The 26,254-nt window shown below is 38.2% G+C and overlaps 2 protein-coding genes across 5 annotated transcripts in view; one reads left to right on the forward strand and one right to left on the reverse strand.

Moving 5' to 3' along the window:
- Positions 1 to 5,676: 5,676 nt before the first annotated feature.
- twist2 lies at positions 5,677 to 8,794 on the forward strand. The gene is made up of 2 exons (XM_056755308.1): positions 5,677 to 6,399; positions 8,309 to 8,794. Exon 1 carries the CDS (start codon positions 5,880 to 5,882, stop codon positions 6,366 to 6,368), a length of 489 nt encoding a protein of 162 aa, XP_056611286.1. The 5' UTR covers positions 5,677 to 5,879; the 3' UTR covers positions 6,369 to 6,399; positions 8,309 to 8,794.
- Positions 8,795 to 18,807: 10,013 nt separating this feature from the next.
- hdac4 (histone deacetylase 4) overlaps positions 18,808 to 26,254 on the reverse strand; it is a 155,441-nt gene continuing 147,994 nt past the window's right edge. For all 4 annotated transcript variants that reach the window (XM_056754256.1, XM_056754255.1, XM_056754258.1 and 1 more), the window contains 3 exons: positions 24,975 to 25,059; positions 24,363 to 24,504; positions 18,808 to 23,550 (listed from right to left, as the gene is read on the reverse strand). In XM_056754256.1, the coding sequence (XP_056610234.1) occupies positions 23,511 to 23,550; positions 24,363 to 24,504; positions 24,975 to 25,059 (267 nt within the window). In that variant the 3' untranslated portion in view covers positions 18,808 to 23,510. The remainder of the gene's footprint in view (positions 23,551 to 24,362; positions 24,505 to 24,974; positions 25,060 to 26,254) is intronic.

The raw sequence follows: 26,254 nt of genomic DNA on the forward strand, positions 1-26,254 counted from the left end.
GTTGGCAGAAATGTCTGAAATGGACATGGAGTCTTGTTTACACTGGAATTCTGCATCGTTATAACAAACACATGCAACAACACACGCATCTTTTCGCATAGCGAATACAAAGCTATTTTCGAAAAACAGCTACTAGAACAAAGCAGCGCTCGCCTGTCAGAGTCCCGGCTGTTCCGTTTGATGGACGTGCTTTGCTTCATTTGGTTTTTCTTCAGCTGAAATCAAAAACAGCAGCTGTCTCGAGCACCAGACACCCCGGACTGAGGCCACGGCAGAGAACCTGTGCTGAAACAGAAAAAACCTGCATCATATTAAAACAAACCTAAATGCTTCAAGCTGCTACACACTCTCTAATGAAACATTTATGAAGGACCTCTAATGCAATTTTAGAAACACCTTGTCACGGGGGTTCCTTGGAAATGTAGTCATATGGATGAATGAGCAACCAAACTGCTTTGGAGTGCGAGCTAATGCCGCGGGGCTGGAGCGTTGGTTCTCGTATAAGAAACAGTTTACATTTAATGGGGAGTTTAAACATTCTTGAACTGAGGATCAGGTTTGGGTATTTAAAAAAATATTTATTGTACATATAATTCAGGTGCCAGTATACAATTAAGCATTGTTGGTAAACAATACAATAATATGCAGATGAATAAATATGCAAATGTCAATTTTAGAACTCTAGAACTTTTAGAATGGAAACGCATTACATAGCCAATTGAGCAACTTGATTTATATTTTGTTGAGCGTTGTATTAGCGGCACAAAGTTTAAACTCCAAGGAACACACATTCTGATAAGAAATATTTAGAATGAATGCACTTCAAGGTGCTTTGGATAAAAGCATCTGACAAATGTATAAATGTAACCTGCAAACTTCATACAAAAGATATTGGACCATTTTTCATAACTAACTTTATTTAGCCGTTTTTGTAATGACTTTTAGCGGTCATTTTGTTGGATGCATGAAGTCAGTTCCCTTTAACTAAAGATGTGTTTATGCATCTTATTTTCTTCTTTTTGTGAAATGTTTGTTTGTTTTATTCATTTATTTTTGGGAAAATGTGCTACATTTCCTAAAAATGACTGCGACTTTTTATAACCATTGTAATCCATAACATTTATGTGATTTAAGAATACACTAAAAATGTATAAACTCAATGTATTTTCAACATAGAAATACAAAATCGCATCTCAGGGATACTGTACACTTGCACACAATTCATGACTCACCAATGAGGAGGTTATACATACAAACACCACTGTTTACCCGAACATGCTTGCACTGTTAGCTCACCAAGGCATGCCAGCTTCACAGCATATCCACAGAGTGAAGAACAAGGCATCTGTTGATCTTCAAATACTTGCTGAAAAGATAAAGGGAATCATGTGTGGCGAATAGAAAAACCCAAAACGGCCATCTGCGACAATCAACTCAGAGATTATGTTTCCTGATTGTCATTGAGCCACAACCACAATAATACTACACACAGACGGATGTATAGACATTGAGTGATGTGCCATAAGAGAGGAAACGCTTAAATACATTGGGTTCATCTTAAAGTTTAAAAACACAAATATTATACATCCCGCTATAAACAGTAAAGAGATTAAATGAAAAGCAAGAACAGATTTTTGAGAAACACATAATATCACAAGTTTCTTTTTGAACAGTCATCAATCAAGAGTCAAAGGTTTCTCATGAAAATCTTCAAAGATTACTCAATGTGACATCAATTTAATGATGTTTTATTAACAATATTTGAGATGATAACTAACCCAGCTGGCTTGCCATGACTAATCTCACCAACCAGATATTTAACCCGGCTGGCTTTCTATAACTAATCTCACCACTTTGATCCTACTCGGGAGAAAACCCTTTCAAATAGACAAGACGCCTCGCAGCATCTCTCCTCCACACCGATCCCTCACCATCAGCCGTTTTTACAGCAGCATAACGGGGGGACAACTCGAGTCTGGGCACATGCCGGGGCCCTCTCCCCGGACAAGGGGCGGATGCTCCGAGTTCGGGAGGAATTACCGAGCTCGGAGATCCCTCCCTGCGACCGCATGCGAAATACGCATCCACCCCACCTTATTATCTGCGAGGCGAACTCGTGAATATACTATTATGTCTGTATGTTATTTTCTCTCATTTGTGCTTATAAAATCGTGTCTAACAGTTAAACATCACTTTTAGTCTTCATCATATTCATCACTTCTCAAAGAGCATCACCATGACTTTTGATAGAACATCCATCATTGTTTCACTCTAGATGAGGGTCTCTATTATGCATTAGTACAACTAATGTACACAAAAAAATGGTGTTATATAGCACTAAAAGTGGTTCTTGGCTCGTAATCATAGTGGAACCACTTTAAGTGCTATATAGAACCATATCTATGTGCTTCAATGGTTCTTCAGAGGTATATTGCACTGCTTCAATATAAAGAGCGTGTTATGCCCCTGCTGGTTCTTCAGCAGCTCTAAACAGCACCACAGTCCTCTCCAAGGAACCGCTTTGGCAACTGAGCCAAGAACCACTTTTAGTGTTATATATGGGACCATTTTTATTTGAGTGTACAAGACCACAAGGTTTTCTTCTGTGTGCGTTTTGCCTTATTTGTTTTAGAATCAGCCGCTGCAAACATCTGCAGGTTGATGTGCAGAAAAGACTTCACCTTATTAAAAAGCTCCGGACCATGTGGAGCTGATTTGGATGTGTCGAAGAGATATAAACATGTCAGCTTAGCGGAGTGAAATACAGTCCACCACATCTTTGATCTGATGTGGGTCATCTCTAGAACTTGTCTGCTGCTTCAGATGGTACCATACCTGGGGCCTTTGCAGAAATGTGTTCGGTATTATAGAATATACTGTATATATACACCTGTAAAGAGCTTATGGTCTGTAGAGACTCCTCTGTGATGCTGGGCCATATGGAGTCTATCTAAAGTTGATGGAATGGGTCAGCACACTGGGAAACAGTCTTCAAAGTCGGGTACATGTCAACGTCTCTCTTATCCTTTCACTATGAATTACAGTGGGGTTGAAATTCATTCTCGCCAAAATCACCTGCTCCTGCATTCTTTTAAGCTTTTTAAAAATATTCAGACACTCAAACTCAATGAAAACTTTCATGGATAAAAGAGATTAGGCAAAAAATTCTGTCTGGGAAATAATACACTTGTGGATGAATATTCGGATATTCATGTTACGTAGTCTTTACACCATTTATATAAACAAAGGAAGATCAAAAATTTGAAAGACACATCCGACAGCTTTCTGTGTTGTTGTTTTTACAGATGTTGTAGCGTGCAAAATTATAATCTTTGATGAGGGAGCAGCCATACTTCATTATCCTGAAGACCCGAATCCATTACACATCCCGTATTGAAAGTCTTTCTGAAAGTCCACATTTAATCAAAACGGACATCAAGATCATCAGAGCATCCTCAAGGCTATTCCTGCTGGACTCGTACCAGGTGTCAGTCACCCGTTCACATGTGGATCACATACATAAATCAAAGGGAAACAAATCTCCTCTGTGAAATACGGCATAATTTACTATTGAAAACCTTACAAATCTGACCAAACTGCAGCCTTATACAAAACATCCCAAAGTCTCTTTTGAACACTGGACAATGCTAAAAGAAATCTGACATGCATTATTATTGTCTTATTCAAAGAGACAGTCCAGGCCAGCCATTCGAATGGACGTGAAAGCGAGAAAGCCTCTAAAGCTTTGCCAAAAGTTCTTCACAACAGGCTGACTTGTACATGTGTTTAGGGTATTGTGAAACCTTGGACTTATTCTGGAAAACAATAGGGAGAGATCTTTCATCTGACTTGAAAGGATACCGCGAAGAAATGACTGCACAGAGATTCATCTACTGTGCGCCACACCAAAAAGAGGCGAGACACATTTTGTGCCATCTGAATTAAAGACACTATGGATATCACGCAGGTCAAAAGGCCAGGAACAAACGTTGGAAATAAAAAGAGTTCAAGTTTAATACGGCACCTCAAGTTTCAAATGACAATAACAGAATTTACTAAATGTACAGCTTTCAAAACCCAAGCAAAAAGGCCATTGTAACATCATTTTAAAGCATAATGGTGATCTATTAAACTACTGGGTTTTGAATAAAAAATGACAATTGCAAAGAAATGTATTTTCTCTTGCAAGCATGATAGTTACAAACAAATAGTTCAAAACTGTATTCATTCATTTTTGTGAATTTTAAGTACTAGACATAAATTCCAACATGTGTCATATTAGCTTCTGCAATAAAGTTAAAACAACAAAACCAGATGGTTAATGCTGATCGGACAAAGGTAGATTTGATAAATGCTTGAAGCAGGTCATCACAGTTTATTTGAGGTTTTTATATTCTTCTTTTATACAGCACAGTTAACGTATTGATTTGAATTAGTTATAGAAATTGTGTATATTATATATATCGTTTCATTGCATTGTGTTGAATGGTTTGACATTTTGTCAAGTAGGCTATTCAATATGCTTTTTGGTCAATCGCAGTTGCAGAAAGTTGTCTCTAAAATATTAACGTGTGTTCAGTGTACGTAGGAACTTTCATTGCTGAGAAATAATTGCGGAAACGTTTAATGTTCGTCTTTTTTGTAGCCAAGACAGCCAGGAACTGCTTAAACAGAATTTGACCTACAAAAACAAACCTGTGAAATATATCCATATATGTAAAAAAAGTTTGACAACAAGTACCGGTCTGTCTCATAACATAACTCATTCACAAAAAACAGACCCAACTCCGGCACTTTCAAAGCATATAATAGGAGCCACGTGCGCGATGCAAGGCGTAAAAATACATGACGTCATGCGTTTAGGATCATTTTAAGTTTATTTTGTGACATCCACAGAAACACGTATATCACTTTCCAGTTTTAAGACGCAGAGACTTTTATAGATACATACATTTTTATATGTATTTTATAATTATTATTTATATATTTTTTAAAGCATTCCTTGTCTTTTTATTTAAATTTCAAATAATGCAGTTTGTGCATCCTAGCATTTTTCAGTATACGAGCTTAACGTGAGCTGAATTTACATTTTCATTTAGTCATTTAGCAGATGCTTTTCTCCAAAGGATTTACAAAGAGTTTAGGGAGCAATAAGCGTCATACAGGAGCAATAATACAATAGGTTCCAATACAAAGTTACTGGTTTCAACAAAAGCTAGACCACAAGTTTTCCTGTAGCTCAGTGGTAAGAGCATTGCGTTGTGGGTTCGAACCCAGGGGATTGCAAATACCTATGTAAAATGTATAGGATAAAGCAATGTAAGTCGCGTTGGATAAAAGCGTCTGCCAAATGATTAAATGTAAATGTACCTGTTTAGAGACAGAGGGCATAGAGTTTTTTTTATTTGTCTGTTTAAAAACGCATATCATTTATTGTCATAATTGTCCCTAATATAAAACAAAAGAGACAGAAAATCCAAACCTTGTCTGAAACCTCAATGTTAAAAGTGGAGCATAATTTGAATGACAGCTAGCGGAGAGATGCAGTGTAACTTAAAACTGGTCCTCCCTGTTTATTAGTCAACCAATCATAGTTCAGCGCTTCCTCCCCCTCCATCCAGACTAGTATTTAGCATCAGAGACTAGCTTAAAGTTTCCCAAAAAATTAGGAAAAAACTTCCTGCGGGAGGAAAACTGTGCCAAGCTCGAGTTTCGGAAGCAGAGTCGCAGTCTAAAACGAGACAGAACAGCGCAGGACTTCAGGAGGACGAAACGCAAACAAAGTCAACTCTTTCTTGCCCGTCGGATTTAACTTTCCAACCACGGATTCGAAGGTGGAGAACGCGTTTCCTCTATACTTGCATTTCTTTAAACAAGAAATGGAAGAGAGCTCCAGTTCTCCCGTCTCCCCAGTGGATAGCCTGGTGACCAGCGAGGAGGAGCTGGACAGACAGCAGCAGAAAAAGTTTGGGAAGAGAAGGAGACACAGTAAAAAGTCGGACAGCAGCAGTCCCAGTTCAGTATCCAAACGGAACAAAAAACCCAGTCCGAGCAGCACTCAATCCTACGAAGAGCTGCAGAACCAGAGAGTGCTCGCCAACGTCCGTGAACGGCAAAGGACTCAGTCGCTCAACGAGGCATTCTCGTCTTTGCGCAAAATCATCCCCACGCTCCCCTCGGATAAACTCAGCAAGATACAGACGCTCAAGCTCGCCTCCAGGTACATTGACTTCCTCTGTCAGGTGCTGCAGAGCGACGAGATGGACAACAAGATGTCGAGCTGTAGCTACGTCGCGCACGAGAGACTCAGTTACGCGTTCTCGGTGTGGAGGATGGAGGGCGCGTGGTCGATGTCTGCGACCCACTAGCAGCGAGAGCCGGACATACGATGCCAAACGGGTGGGTAGAGTGATGGCTGTTTGGGCAAAAGACGTGTTTCAACGTTGCTTTGTCGAGCTATAGCTCTTTGTGGATACGTTACAGTAGTAACTTGCTTTTAACGAAATTCTGATTGACCTTGAGGACCACTGAGGCTGACAGTTAAGTTCACTTGAATGCAGGACTGGATTTTTAAGTATAATAATGTATAATACTATAAAACAATAATGAAAAAGTAATACTAAACGAGAACAAATTTTATATTATGTTCACACTATACATTTTATTTGACCATAATAGTGTTTGATTTTAAAAAGGACAGGCCAGACAATAGCCCTATTGCAAGGTTGTTTTTTTGTTTTTCTTAATATACTATTTTTTAATTTCAGTCAATATTTATAATAATTATTATCATTACTGTTATTATTGGTATAATGCCACACCCCCACATTTTTGTATGGTGTCACAAACATTAACAGAGAAGTTTACTAAAGTTGAGAAAAATGCAGGAGGGTATCAGGAGGATTTCACATTTTAAACTATGTCTATTATTATTCTGAATACAGTGAAATAAACTCTTCAATAAAACAAAACACTCAATTTAGATTAAAGGGAAATAATAGATTAAGTAAATGAATATGCATTACTATAATTTTAGGAAATCTCTAATAGAATTCTCTAAAAGCAAAACATTCTCCAAATAGCAAGAACATCTGTTGTGCTGTATATTCCTTTGCATTAACAAGAAATTAAATTCTCATTTTTTCTTTTAAAGTTAATGTCAGGCTGGGTAAAACATTTCCGACTATTATCCAGTTCAAACAAACATTAACATTTACTGTGTGTCAGCAGTCCCCAGGTCTTCTGAAATGAATAACGACCCGAGCGTGAGAAGCTCACGGGTCATTTATATTAAGAGTGGAACGTTTTCCCTCTCGTGAGCCACAGGAATAAAATCTCAAAATAGGATATCCGCAAAGATTTAATATGGTAATAAAAATACAAACTGTCTTCTTACATTGTTCATTTATTGTGTCTTTGCAATTCGACTGTACATTCGTCAATATTAGGCAAAAGAACATGCAGAACTTAAGCTGACTATTTCTATACGAAGAGGATTTTCCAAAAAACGTTCATGAAAACCCTGCCTTTTTGGTAAGCTACCACCTAAACCATGTTTATGCTTTTGAAATAACTTCAAAGAAACCACTGAAACCAGAAACATCTATAATTGCAAGATTTCCGCCTAAAATGTATTCGTATGTGAGTATTTATTAATATGACCGAAAGGTAAATATCTCTTCCTGGACCAAACGGTATAAAGTCTGTGGTATATCAGAACAAAGCGTATGAACTGAACATTCGTACCTCGGTCAACCATACAGTATAGGAATCTTTAAATAATCAGTAAATAAATTGAAAGAAAAAGTTATGAGAGTGCAGTATGAGAGTTTTTTTGGTTTGTTGCATTTAGTGATATTAAATGGTTGTATACAGTAAAGCTGTAGGAAAGGTGGTCTCTTTTATGCTATAGCCGGCTATCCAAAAGTGTTACAATCAAAAACCGTTAGTTGGCTAAAGAAATCTCTGCTACTGAAAAATCAGACAGACAGACAGGTGTACAGCTTTGAATTTCATGCCATATGACCTTATTTAAAATGCAGTTATTTTCCAGTGACGTAATTCCACCAAGGGATTTGTGTAAGATGTTTGAACCAAGCCTTTTCCTGTGCAAGCATGTGCTCCCACTCAGAATTAAATAATGGGATCATTAATAGCTTCCCATTTCTCCACATTTTAAAGTAAATCTGTGTGTTTAACCACGGGCGACCCTAATGTTTCAGTGTTAAAGGTTTTGACATGCATTTAAAGCGTTTTTTATTCATTTGGTTTACATCTTTTAAACTAAGGTTTTGTTTTACTTCCACAGACTGTTTACTTCCACTGATTTTGAAGACACCAAAGGATTTAATGACGAACCTCTAAACCTCAATGGCAAAAGAACATTCAGTGATCACACCTACGGACTTGAGTATCCCGAAGGACAGAATAAAAGGAACTTTTATATCCTTATGCTTAGACAGAAAAATAGATGACGTCTCCTGTGTCTAAAAAAAATACATGTAATCTTTTCACAAGTTATTCCTAATTGTCGCCATGGTGATAGTGCAGGCCATTTGAAACTATATTTTGTTTTTGTTTCCAAACAGAAGAGTTTATATATATAAAAACAAAAAAACTATTGTACATAGGCTACCTGTGAGTATTGTCAGCTAAGGGACCAATGCAATTTAGAGCAATAGTTTCTCGAAGTACGCTGCATGGATTAAGGCATTCGTTTGATCTTTCCTATGCAACATTTTCAAATTCTGTCCATTGTACATTTTGCTTATTTATTAAAACATATTTTTGAACATTTTGGGTAAATGTTCTGATTTATTTGTTCACATAATGTAATGAGGGACCCTGGCAATACAATAGCTCGCTCCTGTTATCTGAGGATTTGTAATTCAGTATAAAGGGACATTTATAAAGAGCATTGGTTACAAAAAGAAAACATGTTAAAAAGGTTCATTAGCTGAAGAGAAAGTCCAGGCAGTTTTACCTCAAAACTTATAAAACGCTTGTCCTTTTTAATAAGGAGAAATTACTGAGGTGATGGCTGCAGGCGAATTCCTCAACAACCCCAGATAACCACACAAGCCTTTAAAAACCGGACCCCTGCTAGACATTTTCTTTCTTTATTTATAAATCTACACTAACACTCACAAAACATTTGTTTGCCTCATTCCCAGCCTTTGCTTGATGAAAATACTTCAAAGAACAGACTCCAGCTTGGGGACTTTTATTCAAAAGGTCCCATTTTCTCCTGTTTAACAACCAGACTAAATTAATTTTTCATTAGGCTTAAATATCTTACAAAACCTATGGTTAAAAAAATAGTGGTAATTTTTCCAATTTTTTATTTAAATTTAAGGGGGCTATATTCTTTATATACTTTATTCATCTATATACTTAATTCATGTTAAAGTAGGTTTTATGATATAATCCGCATGAACCTTTAAGTCATACTTCTGAAAAAAAAAGTTTATAAATAAAGGTTTAAAGGCATAAATAATTTATTTTGGTGATGGGGAAACGCAAAGAAAAACGTGTAAAGTGCGGTGAAAGAGTGAAAGCCATCCCGTTACACACTCTCACACTTTTCCCTTTATTCCGTGCACCTGCAAAACACACAGCCGCCCGACGCAGGTCTCTCCAGGTGCTCTTTTAAAATGTGACCCTTATCTCGAGTTTAATTTTTGAAACTTTATACTTAAACTAAACAATGTTGAGCTGTCTGGTGTTTGGGGTGCACTAAGCAGACATAGTAAAGAATTTAAGTTCATGCGTCTGTCGTCTCCAAGTGACCTCATCGAAACGTGCACGTGACCGATAAAGATAAAGCAAACACAAATAAAAAGTGCGATTTTCACACACAAATGTTAATGATCTGAGAGAGAAAATACGTTTTGCTGTGTGTGTGTTCATAGATTTGAGGGAGAGCGCGACTGCACCGGCAGCCCGTTTGATAATGTCTCATTATTACCGCCTTTCTTCAGAGCCAAAGCGCCTCGGGCCGCAGTTACGGCGCGGTGCGAGTCCCAGATGTTTCCCGTAAAATCAGACGGAAAAAGCTACAAAATTTTAATTTGCAGTAAAACGGATAAAGTAAAGGTTTACGCTGCATGCGCCGGGGAAACATTTCATGTTCAAACTAATGCCAAGATTACATTACAGTGTGGGGGTGGGCGCACGTTTCCTTCTAAAGTCTCCCACCTTAGTGGCATACTTTTACCTTCTGTGTATATTAAAATTATAGCTAGGCATACTATACGTCATCAAGGGATGGTATGCGAACAAAAAGCAAGTAAAATAAATGTATGAGCTACATTAGTCTACCAAATAGAACATTATAAAAGTAGCTATAAGATGTTATGTTGCTTGGCAACTGTGGTTCTGCAGAACTATAGTTTCTGTAGAACACATATTAACCTATACAATGATTTTTTTAAAATGTATATAAGCTTTTTGTCAACGTATATATTTACTTTCTAATTACTGATGATTTGTTATACTCTCAGCTCTTGAAATCCCCTGCAAAATCATTATCACAATTCACAATGGGCTCATACAGTTACCGTAGTTTAAACATGGTATTTGGTAAGCTATGGTAAAAAATGTGTAATCAATCAGCCAAAAACATTTATTGATACAATAAAACCATGTTAAATAACAAATAATGACTTATTTCTCTATTATATACATTTACAAAAGAAAATACTTCAGTTCACGTTTTTAAAAAGCAAATGATATTCTTAAGAACTACAAACACAAATATTCAACAGTGCAGATAGTTTAAGGATGAAAATAAGTGTCCAGAGTGTCTGGCAGTATTGTTTAGGAAAAATGACTAAAACACTCATCCCATACAAACACCCATAGCATCCCGAACTAAACTCTCAAGAGAGCCATACTGGCCTTCTTGTCCTAAAACTGCTCCGAGTCTACAATATACGAAACCGCTGGACAGCATTCGTGCTCAAGTGAAGATGACGTGGCAATGCAACACATGTTTGGCCTTACTTTGCATACAAACGTCTGCACTGAATCACCGACCCGGAGATCAAATCAGGACACAGTTGAAGGACAGTGAATCCTGACAATGGAAGTCTGGGGATCTGGGGTTGGACAGGTGTAAGTCTGCACAGGTGCAGTGTTGCACGGCGAGAACTGTTCAGCAGGGAACCACAGGTGGAGACTGCTTACATTTTGTGTAAACAATCTAAACAGCCAGGAAGGGACTGTAGGGGAAAACGAGAATGTTTATGGAACAGTATGTACCTCCAGATACATGGCAAAAAGAGAGGTAAGATCGGGGCATCCAGGTGCCTGGAGAAACACCAGAAGTCCAGCAGACATCACAAAACAAAGAACTTAAATGATCTCCAAAGATCGAGCGGCCTTCTATGTGAACTTTTCCTCTCATTTTATAATGTTCAAAAAGAGTTTTACTTCAAATACAGTTCTTTTGTCTCCGTCTATACATCAGGCAACTACACAGAACACTCAATTTGGCATCCAATCTGAATATTATAGAAAAAGGTTAAAATGGCCTAAGACATATTAGCAACAAAGTAAAAAACTATCAATAGTTTTAATTTAAACTTTAAGGAAAGTTTATTTTAGTTTCCAAATCTGGTGTGTAAGAAACAAAGCTAAGCATGTAGGTATTGTTGTTTAAATATTTTTGTTTACAATTCACTGATAAATATTGTTGTCTATGATCCACAATGCGATAAACGAGGCACGCTGTCTACTTTTGAGGTTAAAATGCTCAAAATACATTTGATGTTCAATATGGGCGGGGCAGAGTTATGGATTGTGTCTCTTGTTGCTCATATTCTTGGCCGACTGCAGGTGTTATAAAACAAGGGGAAGACACAAATGGTCCCTGAGGTGCACTAGCTGATGACATTTTTATAATATATTATATTAAGGTTTAATCATTTCTGGGGTGGGTAAGAAAATAAATAAAATCAAGATTAAGAAAGCCCTCTTCTGGAAAGTATTATTAAGAGAGGACTGTTTGCATTCCATTATAATAGTTGAAGTAAAAGGATACGCGTGAACCCTCACATTACATTATTTTATTAATAGTGTGAATAAAATAGAGATTTTACTCAAAAATGTATTATATGACACAATATAATGCATCGTTCCTTTAAATCACATACAGCTACCACCAATGAGAGAAGTGAACAAATCCATTATATACAGCACACACCTCAGAAGTTGTATTATCAGATTTTACCTAATGTATTTTATTATCTGTACCACGCAATTTCTTAGTTTTCTTGATTAGCTGTCTTTATACATTTTTATTAATTTGTTTAATATTTTCCTTTTTTCCTCTCTATTTCCCCTGCAATGCTTTAGCATGTAAATAAGCATGTATGTTGTGCAAATCAAGCGATATTTACATTTACATTTACAATGCGATATGAATTTAATTAGAAAGGAACGGAGTAATCTTTGAAGTGGAAACTGTTTTGGGATGGATTGTCATAAATCCCTTAAAAGAGATCAATCAAAACAGAGTATGACAGGCACCGATTCATAAACAGCTCACACACCAAAGATTCTCATCACATCAAATGGAAACTGAACATTTAGAGACAAACATCAGTTTCTGACGATACAAGTGGTGCAATGTGCTCGCCAAAGTTGCTCCGAGTGGTTTTAAGTGCGTTGCTATGCAGTTGCTAGGTGGCAGCTATCGATATTTATTGTCAAAAAGTCAATGTACACCTCTTCTTAACAAGCTGCACATTTTTTAACAGTTATCTTTCATTTTTATGTCTACATCTATAAAACCAAGAGCCAAAGTTTAATACCTTGTTCAAAACTCCGTAAATATTGTGACGCCTGACTCACAAAGCAACACTTATTATCAATTTCAAATAATTGTTTAATTTACTCTATTTTTGTGTTGTTGTGTTCCTGGAGGATCAAACATCAGAACCGGGGAGGTTACAGAGCAGAGATGCACAGAGACGGTAATGGACTCCTTATGTGAAGGCCTGAGGGTAAAACATCTCTTTACACGGTTACTCCAGCCGTGGGGAATTGCGGTGTAAAGGGGGGGTGAAATTAAACTTGCTCCGAGGGGACACATCCCGCCCCCCTCCATTTTCGATCTCACAGGGCAGGAAGGGGTTAGGTCACCTGTGTAATTTGGACAAACACAACAGGCATAAATTGACGCGGGCTGAGTTTGTGCTCACTCTTCTCTAATGAGAAAAATATGGCTCGCGCCCTGAGAGCCACCTTTCCCCTTCGTTTTTTTTGTGATAGTAAACATTTTTGACAGTCCTTCAGAAGTTCAGATGCAATGTAGAATCAAACAGTGAGGTGCATTGTGTCAATATTGAAAATGTTCCTCTAGGAAATGTAAAGTGTGTGTGAACTCACCCCATTTGAGGTGTGTTTGTTTTTTTACTCTCAGGGCAACACCTGGAGCGTCCTGCGTGCTACATTACACAAGTTGGATTTTTGTGCATGTGGCGATGGGTCGGTACACAGATATGTTCTACCTGCGGTCTCTCAGGGTGGGCACCAGACTTAGTCTAAACCCAGCAAAGACAAGCAAACACAACACAGCTCTCCAAACGGAGCACATGAGTCTGAGCCTCAAGATGACAGTCAACTTGGAGCGCAGGTTTTTAAAATATTTGAGAATTTCAAAAAGCTTGGCACATCACGGTTTTCAGAAAAACTTTGACAGCTGATCTAATGGAGCAATAAACCACACAGTAAAACTTTGCTGTAGTTTTTGCAGGAGGTTTGCTAGTAACTTACTGTAGCTTTAATAACTACTTTATAATATACATTATACATATACATTACATTGGTTTTTAATAACTTTAATCAAAATTAAAACACTTTGACTTTTGAGATTCAAAACGAGCAGGAGGAGACTATCATTAGCACAGGCACATTCTTCCTAAGCATTTTTCTCTTGTTTTCTGTAAAAATATTTAAAACGTATTAAATTACGATACATATAAATAACAAGAAAAGTGACACAGGATATTTAGTCTTGTTTTATGAATGAAAAGTGGTTTATGGTTGAAACAAAATTGTACATTAAATCTACAGTAAATTACTGGCAAACCTGCTGCGAAATTACAGCAAAGTCTTACAGTGCATGATTAGCATGATTTTACTATGGTAAAGAGGTGTTAGGCACTAGACGAAGCTTATACAATGAAGTCAGCATATGATGCAAAATGATGAAAGACAATGTTTAATAGTTAAATTATAATCAAAATAAACAATTCAAAACGTCATATAACTCAGAACGTCCGTTACTTATCCCTTTTCATTTCATTTTAATCTTGACAGTCAGAATTCAATCTAATTTTAAAGAAAAGGGTTTGGAACACAGAGAGTAACTTGCATGGATGATGTTTGGTACACACCCACTGGGTGAAGCGCAGGTCTTGTGGCTTGTGTCATATCACTCAGTTTCCGTAAAGCTAATCTGTAATTTGGCTCAGATATGCAGCTGGCTCTGTCCGCCACCTCAGAGCCACAATTAAGAACTCAAGAAGTTTGGCTAGCGATGCTCTGGTGAGAAGCGTTTCTTTAATGTAAGAGACTGTAATGACAGGCTGAGCCGCCTCAAATGAGGTAGCAAAAAGATGGAAGATGATTTGTGTGAGAACTAATAGGTCACAACCCTAAAATGGGTAATGAACTTGTTTAGTTTGGATAGCAAAACAATTAGTCTAATCAACTTTAAAGGTCCATTGTGTAATCTTTTGGAGGATCTATTGAAAGAAATGAATATATATTATATACATAACTACGTCTTTTTATCACCTGAGAATGAGCTATTTCTATCTACATACACCAAGGGTCCCCTTACACATAATTGCCCATGTTGTGTCTACAGTAGCCCTAAAAGGACAAACTTCTCTACAGAGCATGTTTCGTGAATACATTATATCCTATGGCAAAGTAGCGAAAACGCGACAACATCTTAACGCGAGAGCCACTCTAGTGCTTCAAAAGGGAGGGGTGAACGGTGGAGTGAGCCGTTGGTTGCAGTTCGCAACCTCACTGCTAGATGACGCTAAATTTCATACACAGGGCCATTAAATGGATGGAAATCCAAAATGCTTTATCTGTAATGAATTTACATGAACAGGTTTGCATGACTTGAGCTCAGCCTCGAAAACCAAGAAAACTGTTCAAGGTAAAAGAAAATTTGTCATTAAATATGAAAACAGCAAGTTTTCTTATTCTAAAGTGTGGGAGTTGTGATTTTCCTTCTATTGAAATCAAATTCATGAGAGCTTTACTTACAGGTTTTTAGGGCAGTGCACTGAGATTCCTTGAGCTTCCAGAGAAGTCAACTTTTTAATTTTAAATCTTTATTGCAATATGTTTTTTATCGCAATTTGAATAATTTTGCTTTGATTTGACAAAACATAGTTTTTTACTACAATATTACTACTCTGTTGGAATCACTACTTGGTTCCAGTGTAAAGTCTTGGTCTACAAGAAACAAACCTTTTTAAAAACATAACATTTTTGTTTCATGTAAAAAGTTTGTTCCACAACTCATTAATTGTCGAAATAGATGCCTTGTAAAGCCTTGTGACTGAGAACGAGCTCAAGGTCTTAAATCAAATATATAGACCGCTGTGAAGATTTCACATCACCTTCAGTAATGTGTGGATTAGGTTTCTATCATTTTGTTTACATGTTTGTGGGGTTAATTTACTGGAAATGTTTTCTGTTCTTTTTCTAGTCTAAGGTGCACATTAGATTGGAAGAAAGACACAAGTCGTTTTCATTTCTTTACTTTATTTAGAAGTTGTGTTAATTCTCATACCTTCAACTCTGGGTTCATGGCTGCAGCATGGTCCTGGGGGGCGGGGTCTAAGAGGGTGTGCGGCTTTCCTGGTTCCCTTTTTATTTGATGCTCAGTAATTATGGGTAATGTAGGCTTGGTTCATTTATTAAGTTTGCAGGGGGGGGTTGTGTTATGTGTTGTGTAAATGTTTTATTCTTGTTGTTACTTTGGGTATTATTTTTACTTATTGTAAGGTAAAATACTTTACTTTCATGTAAAATCATTTATTTAACTTGTTTGTTAATTATGGTTTAGTTTTACTGTATGTATATGAATTTCAATTGTCACCCATTCAGTGAACTTGGTTTGACCCTCTGGGTAGAAAAGACTGCCTATCTGTATTTTTGATGAGGGCTGGCTGGGCCTCTCCGTGAGGAGGGTCAGCTATGGTGTATGGCAATACAAAATAAAGAAGTTTTGTAGAAATGCAAGCATTGTCTCCTGCTTTTCTGGTCACGTCCCCACAACCGCACTGGACTTATCTGACCCCGGCTACAGAGCAAAGGTCTCCGGGTTCATTGACCTGGTCAACTACCGTCAGTCTCTATACTATTCTCTACCCCTCACCTCAATTTGACTCCCTATAGGAAACCAAAGTGTGAACACATTCCTGAGGTTCACGTCACCTTTGTGCCTGTCATGTTGTTTAAAGATGATCTTTTGTCGACCTGCAAGACGGTAAATATTGTCTCTCGCGTCTCCTTTCACACTTGGCTCTGCGAGCGTGGCGGTATATGAGCTCAAACATGCCATGCTGCCCGGGGTGCCAGATTTATGAATATTCAAGGATGGTTTGTGACGCATAGTTTGTATATTTTCAGTTTAATAGCCTAAACAGCCAATTCGGCTGTGGTGGATTCAGGGGACAGAGGTGAATTAACTGCACTATCAGATGTTTATTTGAATGATGCTCAGCAAGCACAGTGATGCTTTGTTTGCTCTGTAGATTCATCTTGCTTTAACCTGGCCCTGTATATTTGGACAGGCATCTGACCCCTGTCTCCTTTAAATGAGCTGGTAATCCCCGTCTTGACTACCGTAAACTCCCATCCTCGCTGTTGCCCTCCCCTGGACAGAGGGGGCAGTGCTCTCTCTGAGGATCAGATCAGATCAAGACAAAACACAAACACTGTGAGGTCCCCTCAAAAAACATAACAGTACCTTAGTAGTTTATTAGTGAAAGGAGGCTGCCAATACAGCCACGGAAAAGTTGAGAGACCATTCTAAAATTGTAATTTAATCAGGATTTAATCAGAATAAGTTTTATTCGCCAGCTGCAACCAGAACAAATTCCTTGTGTGCGTGTGCACACGAATAAAGCTTATTCTGATGTATAGTGGTCATTTCAATCCAGTGTCTGTTGAATTTCAAGAAAATCAAACCTCAGGGTTGACAAAGCCATCCAACAGCAATGTGAAATGCTCACAGCATGACAAGAAACGAAAACTGTGATAAAATCAGTCTTTTTACTTTTCCTAAATGCATGCATAAATATTAATGTTGCATTGCTTAAAAGTGAATATGAACTTGTTTTCTTTGCGGTACTTGTGGTCTGAACACACGCATCTTTTGGTGTTTTGGTCTGTTTCTCGAGTTTTCTTTTTTTTTTGCTAAGAAATGCAAATAGAAACAATATTTTTATTAAAAATTTAGGAGAAATATTGCTAATTGGTTACAGAATAAAACAAAAATGATATTTTTTCCTAAACACATACCTATAAATAGTAGATTCAAAACAATCTCTTAATTTTTTCCCTCGGCTGTATAATCTAACAACCTGAGAATTTTTCAATCAATGAATACAAATGAAAAAATATGATATTAAAATATGTAGTTAGGAATTTAGGATACATTTTTATCTGAAATATATCCGTTTTTGAACCTTCTTTCTGGTGACAGCCTTTCACAAACACTTCAATTTCCGCGAAAACAGGAAGTTAGGATGGCTCCTCCCCTTGTATAATAGCCAATAGATTGTGTTGTTTCTTCAAAGTCTGGAATTTGATCAGTCACAATAACGTCATAAAAAACGTTGATATACACTGATGGAAATAAAATAGTCTTAAATGCTTATCTTATAAATATGTTGGAGCAAAACTAGTCTTCCTTAAGGGAAAACAGTCACACTTTACAATAAGGTGCTATAAGTTAACATTAGTAAATGCATTAGACAACAATGAACAACTTTGTTTTTCAGCATTTATTAATCCTTGTCAATGGTAGTTTGCGTCAATACAGTTATTCATGTTAGTTCATGGTGCATCAACTAATGTTAACAATGACAACGTTTGTTTTTAATAATGTATTAGTAAATGCTGAAATGAACAAGAATTAATATAAATAAATGTTTTCGAATTCTTGAAAACTTTAAAACAAAACTGATATTTTTTACAGTATTTGAAGCATTTCTAAAATAACGTAACAGATTTCAATAACAAATCCTGGATTGTCACGAGAAATCTAAGTTGGGTGAATCCAGAGGTCCCATTTACTCTAAAACTATCTCTATCTATATATACGTATTTATATTCTTAGTGTCTGACATTGAAGTTCCGTGCTTCAGGCAAACAGACTGAGAACTGATGCCTGTGACAATAAACCACAGGACTTAAATACCGTGGAACATCTAAGCATCCCTGCACCGCTCTCCCCACACACAATATATCTCCACAAGTTTTTCATAGAACCTTATTGTGGTGCACTGCTGTTTGCCATGCAACAGAATCTCAGAAAATCCCCATCGCTCAACAGCGCACCACAGAATTACAGCGTAAAATGAGGAGCTCAGCGTTTACCATCGCACAGGCTGTTAGCCCCTTCAGAATGGTACAAGAAGCACTAAATCCTACTAAATCGTGGTTGAATTTACAAGAATTTCAAATTCCCAGTGTAATGGTGTTGAGGTTTAACAAGATGATATTCGAACAACAGCAGACTTCTGTTCGTTTGATTAAAGCATTTTTATTGGTTACATCGTTGTGGATAACTACAAGAGCCAATGGATGATGGTGGATGCTGGAGCATGCTGATAGTGTTGCACATTGTGGATCTCAGCTGAATTTAAAGAATTGATTTTTTTCTGCAAAAATAGCCAAATATGATCAATAAGGTTTCCTGTTTTCTCCAATTAAATGAATGGATCACCTATTCACCTTCCTCTGGTAAAAAAATAAATGATACCTCAACATTATGTGGCATATTAGAGAGGGGCTTTTTTGATTTGTAAAAGTACAGAGATACCTTTTGGGCCCCCTAAGGCCTAAACACCATAATATCATAAAAACACAGAATTAGACACTTTTTACTTTACATGTCGCAGAGAAGGCGTCATGCACGCCTTGACCATCATTTTTATTTTGAAAAGATTAAATTAGTATCATTGTTACCAAAAGAGCAGAACGGACAAGTCAGAATGCAATCAGAAATAAAAACAAGACATTGTGGTTTTCAAAAACAAGGTACTTTATAATTGATGTCAAAGACAAACGTTAGAGCAAAGGTCCCAAGAAAAGTTCTATTGTAACAATGGAAAAACAAAGTGACAAAAATAATATGCATTTCTTACATTTTGTAAACCTAGAACTGTTCTCGAGCCACAGTGGTCACAGGTATTACTGGCTGATAAGTGTGTTTTTTATCTTTTCGACAAACTGAAGATATATCCGTCACGCATCTGGAAAAGCCCTTAGATGATTCCAGATGTCAAACCCTAATCTTTTCCTAGTCTTCCTCTAGCCCCAATAAATACATCCAGAGGAAAAGTAGGGAAAAAACAAAGCATAAGAAGTCACACGGTCAATCCAATGTGTGGTGTAGTGCGTAGTTCACCTAAAACAAGGCTCTACATAAATACAATAAAGTCTATAGTCTGTATGTCACAAGTGCTCAATAACTTGTTGTAAAATATTCAAAAGTCATTCATTCTTTTTTTAAACAAGTAAAAAGCACATCTGTAGGAAACAAAGAGTATCGTTCTATCTGCGTACTGACCAGAAACGGAGAAGGAAAAGACAAACTTCCCTCTCGTGTCCTCCAAAATTGTAAAAGCATCAAACCTCCTGTGTTCCTCCTCTGTGCAAATATGTTACAGGACAGACGGGCATGCCGACGCACAAACCATGCAGAAATCTACAGCTGAGAAGATAAGACGATGAAATCAACTCCGGCCTGCAAATAAATGATGCTCAGGCCAGACCTCGTGGTAAATAAGCAGGAATGACATTATGTCAAAGGTTAAAGAAATAAAATCAAGAAATCAAATGGAATGCTTTTTATTCTTTTATACAAAACTAAAAGGACTATTCAGATGAACCCGATAAGACTATAGATAGGCTGCTGTTATCCAGAGGGTTATTGCAAAGTGTTCTGTGGTGAAGATCTGACTTCTGGGTTTTAGTGCACTTACTACTAAACTCTTTGGGAATGTTGCTTTACATTTCTAAGACGATTTTAATCAACGTCAGTCTTTGCACTTTCATGAAAGTAGTTCGGTAGAGATTTGATAGACGTGGTTTGGACATGATCCTGGCAAAAGGCCCCAAAAAGATGATGCTTTAAACAGCAAGACTGATTTTACAAACAGAAGTTGAAAAGAAAAACTGACATCAATAGAACAAATGCTGATGGGCAAATCTCACAAAACCACATTCATGTCACATTTCACCGTGAAATCAAAAAGGAATAAAATGAGTTTAAAAGGAAAGTATTTTTATTTTGCATCAAGAAAATAAACACCCTTTTTTGGGATCAGCAGTTTTGTAATGTCAAATTATTTCCATGACAATTAAACACCCACAAAACGTGAATATTAAAGCACTTTTAAATTGACCTCTATAAAAGGTTTATATATGTTTATAAAACATACCCCTATATCTTTTATTTCAGCAATGATTCTATATTAATTAATTTGTGTTTTGAATACATTACTGGTTTTATTCAAGTTAATTTTCCGAGTTCTTTCTTTTAATTGCAGGGTGTAAAAAAACATGACAATCTTCTCGACTGGTTTTGTGAGATCCACCTTAACTGTCACTTCTCGAAAGGACAAAAATAACATCATCCATTTTTGATTTACCCAAAGAACATTCGTGATGTCAGCATCAACTTGCTCTAAACAAACGAATGCTTACCAATTGAAGTCCATCAAATTTTGCGTGGTCTTTTTGTTTCTTGAATTTATCAAGGTCAAATGTCGAATAAAGAGTGAAACCACGAGTGTTTCCATTAGGTGGTTATGAAACCAAACTACTGTTGCTGTAAAGGAATGAAATCAATGTCAGCTTTGAACGCCTATAGTGGAACCAGTAACGGGCAAAGCCAGACCACCTACTGATATATTTCACTTTGCAATACTAATTTTCTCATTCCGAGTCTGCAAACTTTATCATATATAATATATCTATAGATCTTTGCAATATAAATCTACTATGAACAGAACGTAGTAAATACACAATAGTTGGAATCGTTATACAAAGTAAAGCCATCTCCCTCCCACCGCATACAAAAACAAACAAATAATAAAACAAATAAAAAACATCCCCACACAATGTCTGCAAAGGGCTGTTACTCTCTAAGACAAGAAATGAACGATCTGAAGCATGTAAAACACATTGTCAACTATAAAAAGGCCAGAAACAAAATGGCAAACAATCGAAAAAGTACAAAACAAACAAACAAAGGACAAAACACAAAAGAAACGGGCACAAAGCCCAAAGTGGAGTAGTCATGAGTGACAGGCGAATCATATAAAAATGAAGGAACAATGGCAACGGTGAGTCAAATCTCCTACCTTAACGTGTCTCATATCGACACACGGTTAAAGAATGCCAAAGGTAGTCGCAGTGAGCCCAGGCATGAGGGTTATCAAATCATCACCTCATATTCAGTCCAGTATCGAAGTTAAATGTACAATCAAAGTCAAGCCAAAGGTTCTACCGTGAGCATGCATACTTGCGTATATATACAGTTCTATGTGCTGTTCAGAAGCGTCGGTACGCCGACCCTCTAAGTGTGGGGTACAGCTCCAAAACTACAAGAGTCCCATGCAGATTGTCCGAGTATCACAGTTGTCTCAGAGGCGTTTACGATTGAGTGGAAGCTGGTGGTCCCGCTACTTCCTGGATTCGTGTCATGTGACAAGCACATGTTCTGTAGCACCTGCCCCTAGTGAAAGCCCTCAGCATCAAAGCCTCAGCTCAGGCCGGACGGCAGGAAAGGTAACGCTTTACACCAGCACGAAAATCACACCAGGTGGCACATCTGAAGGCTCAGTGGTACATTTAAAATCGGTGACCAGCCCTTTTCCTCGCGGCCTCAATAAAGTCGACCGTCTGCTGAGTAGAATAACGTGAGTGGATACGCTAGTGCCCTTGGTTAACTGTAAAGAAATCGGAATACTAGATGTCCGTCGCTATAAAAGTACAACATGTTGAGAAAAGGAAAAATATAGAGTTCTATAGTGTGAATTTTTTTAAACCACAAATTTGTGATTGACACGTCGTCATTACAGCCCTATTCTATGTGAATGCAGCTAGTGGCACTACCGGGGTCAACTCATGCTTTCCAATAGTTTTTTTTTTTTCGTAGATGCTGCTGTTTATCGGTTGAATGGAATCTTGGCAGATGGAATCTGTTCCGTAACAGTGCATGCTGGTCAACCCTTTGAGGAAGTGGAGGTGCGTATTTGGTCATTAGAGTTGAAACAAGTCGCTACATTGGCTCGCCTTCTAAAGCACTGAAGAAGTGGACTGAAAGCGGTTGCGTATTGGATAGCTGGCAACTACCTTTCAAGTTCATTTGTCTGAAGTTATGCGATGTCCATCACAAGCACGAGAAAATGAAAAACGTAAGATGCACGTGAAATGCGATGATATCTGCAGGGAGTTCCTGGTAAACATGCAGAGGGTTTCTCCAATCATCAGGCCGGCCTTTGACCCCTCACGTGTCCCCGCCCATCCAAAAAATAAAATCCAAACCGGGGTGGGGTGACGTCTTCCCTCCTGTAACTAGTTTAAGGCAATGTTCTTCTCGATCCGTTCCGAAAACTCTTTCGGAAAAGGCACAAACTCGCATCGTCGCTCTCATGCCTCTGTGTGGGGTTTCCCAGAATTCTTCACTCTTAATCTCACATCTCGTTCTCCGCCCTCCGGGGTCAATTAAGCGTAGCAGTAACTTGGATGACAAATGGGATGAATGTCAGAATTTTCGCAAAGAAAAGACAAGACAGACAACAGATATAAAAAACAACAACAAAAAGGATGCGGCCTTAATGAGGCCCACAGCCAAAATCAGTCACGTGGGCTATTTAGTGGCTCTGGAAAGTAAGAAAACGAAATGTTTTTGTCGAAAGCACCAGCTCTCAGATCTAACAATGGAACGTGAGTCTATGTTCTGCTCAAAAGTAAGTGTCCCGTGTGAACAGACCGAGTACAGCATCCCAGACGCCGCCACATACGGAGACCCAGCTGAGACGTTTTTTTTACGGTTGCACTCTGGGTGTTATTGAAATTTCTTCAGACCGTTTCAGTTCCTGTGTTCAAAGTAAACACGTCGTGCTGCCTGCCGGAGGCGCGGCGATAAATGAAACGGATGGAGAGAGCAGAGTGAGGTCAGAGGCCTTGAAGAGGCTCCGAGCCAAGAGGGTCGCCATGGAAGTTCAGCGGACCTTCTACAATGGAGGTTCTTCTTCCATAGGCTCCTCCTCTGTCCTGTTGGGTGACACACAGAAAGGTTTCAAATTAGATAATACGCAAGCAAAACACAGGAGAGCATCGTGCCGTTTCCACACAAAAAAAAACTGTTTCACACGGATCTGAGATGCTCCTTGTGATCGCTGAGTAAGATGCTTACATGAAAACACATTTTTAACTGTAAGACAATATTAATAGTCCTACCACAACTAATTTAAAACACTCAACAAAACCTGGAATAAAATTATGACCTAAGGAGTCAATGGATTGTTTCTTGCCCATTTTTCGATTTCATTTTTAAACTGTTGGTAGTGCCAGAAGGTTTACGACCCTAAAATTGGCAGAAAGATGTATTTACTTAATACCATATAAATGATTCTAGCGCCTGCCCCGGATCAAAATCTGTGAATGCAGAATAAGACTATGACAGGAAAACCAAAAGACACAACAGGTTCCAATGCACTTTTGGTCCTGGGCCCCTCGTAAAAATGATAGAAAATCACAGGAGTGTAAACCTGTGCAAGGTTGTATGAATGTGTGAAAGAGTTTGAGTGTGAAGGAAGGTCCAGAAACCCCAAGCATCTGTCTTTAATGTTGCCTGTGTGTTTTCAATTATGATTCTGGCAGACAGTGTCTCTCAGAAGCCCAGCGATGCTGGACGTCTGCCTCGCACCAGCCGCTTGCATTCAGAGATTCCCGCTTGAGCATCACTTGTTCAGCTGGCCAATCGCAGGCCGTTCACATGCTTATAAATACACACAGTGTTTGAAAAATAACACTTTCAGCACACGTTTGACAGAAGCAGACATGCACGTGTGAGATGAGCCCACCTCTTTCCCATGTGCTTGTTGGCCACGGACAGGGAGGCCATGGCGGTCACGGTCTCCGCCTCATCGCTTTCACAACGCTGCGCCTCCAGCAACGAGTAGCCCAGAGTGGATGCAGAGCGCTGCAGTGAGCGCCAGTATTTACCTATGAAACAAATCAAGGTCAAAGGTCAGAATTTAAATATAAAAACAAGACAAACGCGGATTTGTGATGCACAGGCATGAATTCAATTCAGTTAGCACATCTTTTTGCAAAGCAGCTTTGGAGTAAATATATAATAGTACAGATAGTGGAGATTCAAGTATAAACGTTACAAATGTACACTAAGTTCTGAAATACTTTACTGAAATGTTTTCTATAATCCTAAAACATCTTTTCATTTCAAGACGTATGCTTAAAGTCCCCGTGAACCGTAAGTTGCGATAGAACAAGAAATGTTTCCTAACTTTTGACTGGTAGTGTATACATTAGCATTACTAACTGACAAAAAATAAGACTGACCATTATATTAAAAAGTAATATTAACTAAGTATAAAGCCTTAACCAACAATTAGAGAGACGCACGCAGAACGCAAGATTTCTTGTCTGCACTTTGTTTTTAAGTTCAAACTCACTGTGAACTTCCAGCACTTTCTCCATGGACTGAACAGCGTTGGAGTTCGGCCTCTCTTGTAGCACTTCTTCTGGGAGAGGGTCCAGCTGAAATGAAGATCACATCTGTCAGGTTACAGCTTTGACTGCACAAAGATTTCATGATAGACTGATATATCGGCCAGGCTGACCTGGGGACCTTCGGTTATTTAACTGTATAATGGATGTGCTCTTCTGGACAACTGAAAGATGATGCTGTTATTCCATTTCATTGGGTTGTTTACCTGGCATTAAACGCAACAACACGGCTGTATTTACATTCTCACAGATGTGTTGAATGCTATATTCAAAGACCCTATACAAAGCAGACAATGCAGGGCTTTGTGCTTTCTCACGGCGCGTGGGCAACACAATCCCGAGCTCTGGCAGACCCTCACGACAGCTCAGGGAACAGCCGAGCCAGGACCCGGAGGCAACAGTCAGTATACGACGCTGCATTCCTGCTGTGGAATGATTCCATTTCCCGCTGGCTCCCGGCTGCATTTTTTCACCCCCGCACCAAAAACAAGAAAATGTATGGCCAAGTGTTTTATGTGCAAACATTAAAGGCTGAGGAAAGGCATGCATCCTGTCATTCCTCCTTCACAAACCATTTGCATGAAAAAGAGAGAAATAGAAAGTACATGAAACTAGGGTGGTGTCAGCGAGAGGAGAGATCGGAAGAGCTGGACGTTTTGCTTTAATTAAAACAAATAAGATGAGGGTGCGAGGGCCGGAGGTGAAGAGGAAGAGGCGAGGATTTAATTCTGCGGCTACATGACAGACATATCCATCATACCCCTCTGCATTTCGGATGTAACGATAATGTCATGACATTTAAATCAAATAAAAACAACAAATAAAAAATGAGGGCTGGACCGATACCATTTTTTAAAGACCAAGTACGGATGCCAATATACTGTATTTTTTGGTACTCGCCAATACCGTTGCCTTTACATGTATTTTTTTTTGGTGAGGTGGCAATATTCCAAGCAAAACACAGTGAGACTAATAAAAATAGAATAGCTTCTTTATTAGAAACAAATCCACCACAAGTTTTGAAAATAAGAAATAATTGTATTTGTAATTGTAATTTCAGTCAGTTCTGTCCGTTACGTGGGATATTGGTCGTTGGTATCGGTGTATATTTTCGAGTACGAGTACGTGAGCTTGGTATCGGGCATCCCTAAAAAAAAAAGAAACTAATTCGAAAAACACATTTTCCCCCAAAACATGAACATTTTTGTGCACATAGTACAACTGG

Source organism: Triplophysa dalaica, chromosome 8 (assembly GCF_015846415.1).
Source record: "Triplophysa dalaica isolate WHDGS20190420 chromosome 8, ASM1584641v1, whole genome shotgun sequence".
In the NCBI taxonomy this organism is placed as follows: domain Eukaryota; kingdom Metazoa; phylum Chordata; class Actinopteri; order Cypriniformes; family Nemacheilidae; genus Triplophysa; species Triplophysa dalaica.